Below are 9,870 nucleotides of genomic sequence, written 5' to 3' on the forward strand. Positions count from 1 at the left end.
TTGGACATACACAAGCGAATAAGATTTAAAACCAAGGTTAAATGAAAGAACTTAAGCTATGGACCATAGGCATAATCATAGAAAAAGGTCATGAATTGACTTAGGAAATAAGAAGGGGAACCCATTAACATCAATATGACCCTTGGATAAGTGACATTTAAAATTTTAATTTTATGATGTCAAGACAATAGGTACATCACCTAGGAAAAAAGGGGGGATCATCTCAATAAGGTAAGAGCCCTCAACTTAAGTTATAAAATAAATTATGAAAAAACATGACACCTTAAGGACTTCTACCATTTCACTAGGGTTTTTCCACATTTTTTTAACAACTTTCACCTATTACACAAACTCTAGACATGTTGTAACCTAGAGGACAAGGCTCAAAATCTTTTTTACAACTACTGGAAAAAGGTGCCAATAGTACCACTGATGGCCATAACAAAATAATCTCTTGAATCAAACAAAGAAAAGACAAAGATCGAATGTCTCTCCTCCTCATTCATCTTGACACAAGATTATGGTAATTAAGCAACTAATATATTAAATTATTCTAGGTGATATCTAATTTATCCACCCTCCTCGATTTTCCAAGAATGTAGTTCTTCCTCAAAAAAAAATTATTTACGAAATATATGGCTTTCTACATCTCACCAAACTTATTATAGTAAATTGTTGAAGGTCTCTTCATAGAAATTTATTAGAATAGAATTTGTCAAGCATGGTCCAAAATTAGGCCCTTGTCTTTACAATTTATTACATCATATTGAGAATCCTCATTTAGATCTATAGATCTTGAGACCTTCTCATCAATATCATCTCATGGCTCTTGATCTATATTAGAAGAGCCTTCATCTTTAGCTTTCACATTTCAAAGTTTATTTCTAAAAAATCTATCCATTATTATTCTCCATGATGAGTTTTCTATCTAAAAATTCCTACAACAAGATCATAAATTATTCTCTACACAAGCTACCAATCAAAATTGGATTGTCCATCAAAAAATCCAATAGCCCACAACTAAAACCAAAGGTGGTCACTCTTTAATACCTCTTAAAAGAAAATTAAGGCAACAAAACAACTTTCTACACTAATCTTGAGAGGAGAGTTCTATAAAAAAAAAACCTTTGATCTTTACAAAAAAACATAGAAACTTAACAAAAATAAACATAAATATTATACATACTAGAATAGAGTGATTTTTATTGCGAAAAACCTTATGGGAGGAAATCTGAACATTTCACTAACTCCTCATATATTATTTTTGAAGTCAATTATAAATTACAATATACTTCTAGAGTAAGCTTCTTATAGGACTATTCCAACCACATATCTAGAGGTAACTCAACAACTATTATACTCTTACACACAACCCCATCTCATGCACCTAATATGCATAAGAGATACAATACATGACATCATAAAATAGTCTTAAGAAACTATGACTTATGGAACATCTAAAAACTAGCACCCATCTTATCTCCAATAAAATACGTCCTATGATGCACTAAAACAACCATTTATATGTGTGACTCCCTTTCACACCTCAATTATTTGTTCAACACATTTTTATGTTTCCCATTTCAAAGATGCAACCTTCATAGACCATGACTTTTGAACCAAGTGCCTGATTGAAAAATTGTTTGAAGCACAAAAAATGTTTTGGATTTCTCTATCCATATATAACTCAATATGTTGGTCATAAACATTTTAAGGCTATTTTAGATCCTCTAGAACCTTAAAAAATGACTTGGGAAATTTTCTTTGAGGAACTTTGAAAACAAAAACTTCAATATCTTCAAATCTAGACATGATCTTGAAATAAAAAGTTATAGGCACACTTATCCAACCCATCAAAAGCTTTGGGAAAATTTTAGGAGAATTTCATGCTCAATTGTAAACTTACCTTAAAGAGTAACCTTTTGTAAATACAAGGTTGAGATGTCACTTTTCCAATAGACACATAGGTCAAAAGGACCATTATTCTTTCTAATGGAGGTGTTAGTGTTCTTCATAGCCTTCAATAAGCATCACATCTTTGTGGTGATGGGACTATCACTTATTATAGTGCCTCATATTATTTCTTTAGCTCCTCCCATGTAGGGATTAGTGTTGTCATCACCTCCTACCTATTTAGGATCTTGAATGCTTTAGTGGAGAAAAATTTTATTTGGTTGTAATCTTTCCTTATTGGTAGGCTCTTTGATTTTAGGCCTTCAATATCAATTTTATTCATTTTTGGTCATCACAAAGCTAGAATATTTTTGGTCAATTTTAGGTTATTACTATGCTAAAAGGTTATTGGATAGATTCTCCTTCTAATATTTGGAGGTCTATTTATGTGTAATTTAGGGAGAGCCTTGATTTCCTAGTGAGGCTTATGTTCATTTATTATGTATTTTATGCTACTAAGGTAAATGTGGATTCCATTTAGGTTAGGCTCCCAAAGCTTCCATTGGACTTGTGGGAAAATATAATTATCGTTAAAGCATTGCATATGTTATTGGCCAATGTTTTGCAATTGGAAATATTGCAAAAAATTCTCTTAATCTCCTTCATCAACTAAAGAGCTCTCCAAGTTGAGGCAAGAAGGAAAGCTAAAGATAAGGTACATGTTTGGTTGTTCCTACCAATGAAAATGACTTTAAATGTTGATTTTTCTAATGTTTGGCAAAAAAATGACTTTAATTTTTTAATTTAAATATTGATTTTAAGATTTTATAATTTATTTAGCCATAGGATATCTATGGAAGGATGTAAGTTGTTTGATTTCAATTTTTTCTAATTTGTTTATACTTCTCCTATTATTTTTTAACTTATTTTTAACAATTGTTTTATTAATATACTATAAATTAAATATAAATAAATAATATTTCCTTGTAATTAAAAAAATATTTTTCTAACTTATATGAAAAATATTTATAATATTATTAAGTACCTATTCTAACAAATTCTAAGTATCACAAATCGAAAAATATATGTTTTTAAAAATTGACATTAGTTCAATTTCATGTCGTAATTTTAAAAAATTATAAATTCACTCAATCTTTTTATAATTCTTATAATTCAAAATTTGTAATTTATGATTGCAAATTATTCGTTTCCTTTAAAAAAATAAGGCTATTTTTTAATTATATTTTTTGCTTTGCATTTACTTTTATCAATAACTACTTATAACAAAGCATTCAAATAACTATGACATTCTTCACCATGTAAAGAGGATTTGCACTTATCCTTTGTCTATAAGACCATAATTTTTTTTATTATACCTATTATTCTAATCTTTTAAAAAATCTATTTTTTACTTAAGTCGTTAGATTTTCCATGCAAACTTCTAATCTAATTGTGCAAATTGTTGTCAATCTTAGGCACAGGTTACATGGAGGGGGCTTGGGCTCTATTTTTTAGGAATTGGAGGTCCATGCATTTTTTTGGTGGGGGCTAAAGCTTTAATTAGAATATTTTCCTATTTTATAGGAGCCCCTAATTTTTAGCTTTTTCATTTTGAGCGGATGAAAAAGGGGTGGGGCTGGAATTAGCCCCACCAGTTCAGGAGAAAATTTTGCCACTTGTCAATAATTTGTTTTCATTTTCCCACCAAAAACCAATTCATCCCGCCAAATTTATGAAAAAATACAATTTTCATATTTAATATTTAAGCAGTTTTCATGGGACCACCAACTTCCTTGTTTGTAGGAGCTAATTGTTTAAAGCGGATTCACATTAAAAATTCATGAGACCACTTCCGTTTAAAAGTTCCTAAAAAAATTCAGCGACATTGCTCTATTTTTAACAAGTGGGTGCCCATGGGACCATACCCTTAATGTAATGGGGCATAAAAATCTACTTTTATTTAAGTAATTGTTAGATTTTTTATTTTCATTTATTCAAATGAAATATATAATTCCAATTCTTTTTCTTATTGAATAATTATTCCTTTTCAAATCAAGTGTTCTATCAATCCTCTCACTTGAAAAGACGTCAGTGTGAATTCATTTTTTCCAAACAATTTTATTACATAAAATAAAATGAAAATGCAAATGTATGTAGCTTGTAGCTGTACAGCAAATAAATAGCTACCAAAAGATGAGAACTATCCCTTAGAACAGTTGATTTATGTACATTTCTGTAATTGTTCATTTGTGAAATGGTAAAGTCTCCCATCTTTTAAAGATATGTAGGACCTAAGTGAGTGAAGTTCCCATCATCCATATGGTAGACCCACAGAATTTAATCTAAGAAAGGCGATAGGCATCATTATTTGAAGCACAGGAAACAAAATGCATACTTGCTTTTGTGACAACACATCTCCAAATCAAATCTTGTCTCAATAGCTTCACTCAGCATAAAGTTGAAAAATTCTTATAATGTCGAACAAAAGAACTTTCTCATTCAGTGGGCCAATCATGTTATATCGCCCTCACAATATTGATCACTTGATGACTACATATAAAAAAAATTTCAAATCAGAAAGGCAGCTTCTATATGTAAGAACATTTATCAATCATTACAAGATGGTTTTCATTTGATCAAAAGGGAGTGTCTCTTTAGTTTTCAGACAAGTATCAAATTGAAATGACTTTCCTTAAAATTATATTACTTTCTTTTCAGTAAATCTCAACTTGTAAATAGTTCGCGAGGATTCTAACTTCTGTATCAAGTTAAATATGTAAAAGATAAATATTGTAGTATTTATAAAATATAAATTAGAGTAAAAAATAATTCTTAGTGTGTTTATGGGAGATGAAGTCTTGCTTAATACAGAATTCTAATATCATAAGATGCAATCATGACCTTAGCGAGTTCAATAGAATGGAAATCCCTCAACCAAAAAGATTCAGCCTGACTTGGGTTCTCATATTAAGTAGTTAAAATTGCTTTGTTAATAAATAAAATTCCATACAGAAAAACAGCCAATAGTAGCCTCGTCTCGTTAACTATCAATTTACTAACTTCTTATATATTATTAATCAAATGTACATCTGATTAACAAGAAATGACAAATCTTAGCTGCTGCAGCCTGAAACACAATATTCAGCTTCTCTTCGACTTCATGTTCATCTTAAATATACAGCTTGTTTGATTTCATGCTCATCATGAATAAACTCATTCTTACATTCTATAAACTTAGAAATCTGGATCAGCTGATATTTCTAATCTCTTATCTTCAGTTCAGTACTTGTTTCTCAGTTATTTCATTTTTTATATTTTTATATAGTTCATTTAAAATATTGCGTGTCTCTGTTAGATTTTTCCTCCACCATCAAAGAACATGTATAGGATTTGAGTAAAAAGTTTTCTGAAAAATGATATCTGTATTTTCAAATCACATTTGGTGCTCCTTCAATCTAAAAATGTGTTTTAAAACATTAAACTAAGCACACAACTTTTTCTCAAAAAAACTTTCCAGTCAATCTAAATTAACTGTTACAATCTTTTAATAAAGAGGTCCAGTTTCACATTTGTATTATCTCATATCTAAACTTGTAATCAGATAGCCTAATAAGCCAGAGAACTGTATCAGTAAAGGTAAGATTGTCAGTGGTACAATTAAGGACGGAATCTCATTACCTTAGATGTCAGACAGGAAGATGGAAGAAGCCCAAAGAGGCTTGGGAGAACTCACATGTTTTGTAGGACTGGAGCAATTGAAACAGAATGGCATTTTCTCTTTGAATGCACAACATGGAACATACTATGATGTCATCCTGAAAGTGGACAGTATGCTTAGGTTATTTGATATTGACATGATCAACCAAACTGGTAAGATTGTTAGCAGTACAATTGAGGATGGAATCTCATTACCTTGGATGTCAGACAGGTAGATGGAAGAGGCCCAAAGAGGCTTGGGAGGAGAAAACTCGCATGTTTTGTAGGACTGGAACAATTGAAACGGACTGACATTTTCTCTTTGAATGCACAACATGGAACATACTATGATGTCATCCTGAAAGTGGACAGCACGCTTAGCTTATTTGATGTTGACGTGATCAACCAAACTGCTGGATTTTTTGTTAAAATACATAGAAGAAGATTGAAAATAAAAAGGAATATGGAAATTGCTTAGCACTGCATTCCTTTGATCCCTTAGACTACTCGATCTCATAAATGTCATTAAAATCATTCATTCACTCATATCTGAACCATAATAGGATTCTGGCCCTCAAAAACTAGTACAATAAGTAGATTGTAAATGATTCTTATTAATGAGAAGTCAAAACTTCAGTGTAACATTCAGCCATTCAGCCATCAAATGCCATGGTGCATCTGATGTCTGACTCTTCCTTAATTCTAACCCCGAGCCTACCAAAATCAAAATCAGTCACATAACATAATACACTCATCCATTACCCCAGGAAAGTTCTTTCTGTAGCTTTCCCAAATTTTCAAAACCCCAAGTTTTTACAAGGATTCCAGACACAAACAAGTCGCCAAATATGAACAATAATTTTCAGTCACCCAAATACATTGATAGTGCTCCAAAACAATGTCAAAACTTACCCATGCAAAAAATTCAGAAAAAGAAAAGTATATTGATATGGACAGAATGCCATATATATATGTGTATTCACAGCTTAATCACCTGCTGAAAAATCTGAAACTGCTACTCGTGAATTTCTTGTTGTTTATAATTTTGCCTGACATGAGAGAGCCACAACTTCTCCATTTCTAAATCTCCCACAACTGGGTCAGAACCAGAAAACCTTGTATCTGCATGTTGCTGCATGATATTGTTCAGAGATTGTAGCTTAAACGAGAGATCCATCACTAGGCCCCTGAAAACCCTATTTTCTTCCTCAAGTACCAAATAATTCTGAGAAGCTATGTTGAGTCTGTTGAGCAGAACACTCTTCTCTGATCTCAGCTGAGCCAATTGAACCTGCAAATCATCCAAATGCTGCTGCTTCTTCATCCTTGACCTCTTTGCTGATTCTCTGTTTGATAACATTCTCTTCTTCTTTCTTTCCTCTATTACATTCTGATGATGTGTGTCTTCATCAGAAGCAGATGAAAAACTCTTACTGTATTGAACGGATGATACTGATGAGATGGGTAATGAATTGGGCATTGTTAAAACTGTTTTCTGATCAGAAACGGCTTTAAACCATGCAAGAAACCCAAATTCTATGAAAAACTATGAAAAAGGATTGAGTTTTGCTTAAAACCACAATGGGAAATGATTTGGGTTCGTTAGATTTGGAATAAAATCCAATCGAGGCAGTAGGAATGGGTGTCCAATGAGAACAGGGAGAGTCATTGGAAAGAAAGCAGGGAATTTTTTTAGATTGAAGAGGACAAAAGCCGACAAGATTAGAGCGAGGGCAAGTGGTGTTTATCCACTAGACAATTTTGGATTTTAAGGAATCATAATGTTGTTGGAGTTGTTGATATGGATGGGGGATCGGAATGGTTATTATTATTATAATAATAGTAAAATGTTATAAATTATCATTTAATCCAGATTGTTTTGTTAGGCAATGGGGATGGTGCATGCAGCTGTTTGAGTGTTTAGATTAGTAATCAACTTGCAAAAGGCTGCTGTCTTTTTGTTCTGCCCCGGATTTTGTCTCTCGATTGTCGATTGTGAAAACTATAAGCTACCTAATCTCTCTCGTTTTCACCCTTTGGGCCCCCAACTCCATTGTAGTAACGAGGAAGCTTTCTTAAAATCATGCAAATCAGATTTAGGATGCTTGGCAAAACAAAAGGGTTACAAGGATGGTATTGTTTTGCTTGAATGTTTTGGCCAAACTTATAAGTGGATGTTCCCAATAGGGTGTATAATACTATTGTATTAGTTGAAAGTTTTGGACAATCTAATGTAGTGTATGTACTAGGATTATATATCATTATTATTATTATTTTCAAATTCTAAGGTTGCACATTAGTATTATTGTTATTATTTTTATTGGTGTAAACAAGTGTTTATTATTTACATTTACTTAAGTTTACTTAGGTTAATGCATATATTTTATATTTTATTTATTATTCACCTAGGAGTATACGTACTCTTGTGAGTTGTCATGTTAACAACACAGGAGTTTGCACTTTAATTATGCACATGTTGTCTACCCTTAGAAGTTAGCACATTGTTTGAGCACATGTTGTCTACAACATTCTAGGCACCTCATCATACTTATCTTCTTATTGTGGAAGATATGTGCTTAGTTGTCATACTTATCTCCTAGTTCTTTCTAGACACATTCTAGATGCATCTTAGAGGCATTTATATATAGGCTCTCCTAGTGTGTATGTATATGCTTCTACATGCTTCTGATAATAGTGAGCATTCATATTGATCACACTCTTTGGTCTACTGTGTACTTGTGGTTGTGCTCCTTGTTCTTGGGTGAATTTTTCTCTAAGGCAAATTCTTACATGGTATCAGAGCTATACCAAATTCTTACAATTTTAAATTTTAGATGGTTATAATATAGATGTGTATTATAATAAAATTGGGTGTATATGTGTGTCCATTTATATATATCTATCAGTTTCAAGTTATATTTTTTGTTTAATAATTATTTTATTTTGTAGATGTTACATTCTTGTAATATGCTTATTGTATTTTTGGAGGGTGAGGAATGTTTTTCTAACTAGTAATTTATTTAAACTATATGATAAAGAGAGTTGTGTGTCCGAGAAAGGTGATGAAGTTTTTGATATAAATAAATATTAGAAATTGGGGTATTGACTCTTTCCAAAACAATAGTGTGAGAGCATATAGACACAGCATACTAAGAGTAGAATAATATCAAACAAAAGCCTAAAGCCTTAAGTTGTCTATAACTAGATGAAAATTATTGTCATAGTACCTGATACTATCAAGTATCAAAAAACAAACTAAACATCTAGCCATAATCCTACTATTCCTACCACAAACCTGACAAAAGAAAAAAATGTTCAACAAGTTGTGAAGGTTGCAAAGGAAATTATACATAAAAAGAAATAGTGGGTTAATGAGATGGAGCTCTACTAAACCTTCAGTGGGGACTTAATAGCACAACACAACTAACGTAGAACATGAGATCAAACATCAATAAGGAATTTGATCAATTTCTTATAGGTTCCCTCCTCCTCATCTTCTCTGAGAATTTTTTGTTCCATCAAGAAAATAAAGGTTATTGAGTTGTGCATTACACAAAAACTAAACCTAGAGACACTTCCATGCTTTGTTTCGACCTCACTAATAGCCTCATTCTACAAGCCAAGAAACTCCATAGATGAAGCTGTAACAATCTAAATTGGTTCAACCACAATTTATGGCATATTCACGCCATGGTCAGTAGGTCCACCCTTCACTTTGGCAGAGATGTGAGTTCAACTATTTGACATATCTTTGTTCAACGTACTAGTATCTTCCTTTTCTAACTCGTCTTCTTCAATGTTCTCCTTTTCCTCAGACTCCTTGTTTGTTTTCTAGTTACCTTGTTAAGTGTCCTCCTCTAAGTCATAGTCCACCAAAAGTTTCCTCCCTTATTTTGTCGATCTAATAGCTAGGTGATTATACCTTCTTGGGATACTAAAATCCTCCATTTCCTCTTGATCCTCTATATTAATCTCCCACATCATAATTTTTGTCTTTTTAGAGAGATTATTCCCCTTCCAAGTAGACATCAAAGAGTCTTTTCCTTTAGGGTTAGGTTTCAAGACACTACAACATTTGTATTCAAGATCTCAAGAGTACTCAAGTGGGTGATAGTTTTACTATCCTCACCTTTTTAATAACCTACTTTTTTCTATGATGATGCTAAATAAATAGCCCCATTGATTTTATTACAAAGAATGCTATGAATGTATGTGAAGTATTCATATCAGTTGATATATTGTCATTGATGTCAAAGTCTTAGTTGGCTAGACGTTATGCTA

At 32.0% G+C, this 9,870-nt stretch overlaps 1 protein-coding gene across 2 annotated transcripts; it reads right to left on the reverse strand.

Annotated features, from left to right (window-relative positions):
- Positions 1 to 4,326: 4,326 nt before the first annotated feature.
- Positions 4,327 to 7,336, reverse strand: LOC149562509 (bZIP transcription factor 11-like). 2 transcript variants are annotated; one of them, XR_016363506.1, is made up of 3 exons: positions 6,584 to 7,336; positions 5,806 to 5,947; positions 5,531 to 5,708 (listed from the first exon to the last, which is right to left on the reverse strand). XR_016363506.1 is itself a non-coding variant. In XM_089823888.1 (2 exons), exon 1 carries the CDS (start codon positions 7,067 to 7,069, stop codon positions 6,605 to 6,607), a length of 465 nt encoding a protein of 154 aa, XP_089680014.1. In that variant the 5' UTR covers positions 7,070 to 7,336; the 3' UTR covers positions 4,327 to 4,443; positions 6,584 to 6,604. The 2 variants fall into 2 exon arrangements, 1 of the variants encoding a protein (XP_089680014.1); XM_089823888.1 differs by lacking the exons at positions 5,531 to 5,708; positions 5,806 to 5,947 and adding an exon at positions 4,327 to 4,443.
- Between the last annotated feature and the right edge of the window lie 2,534 nt (positions 7,337 to 9,870).

Source organism: Cupressus sempervirens, chromosome 4 (genome assembly GCF_028749045.1).
Source record: "Cupressus sempervirens isolate cs-2001-9-10 chromosome 4, ASM2874904v1, whole genome shotgun sequence".
Taxonomy (NCBI): Eukaryota; Viridiplantae; Streptophyta; class Pinopsida; order Cupressales; family Cupressaceae; genus Cupressus; species Cupressus sempervirens.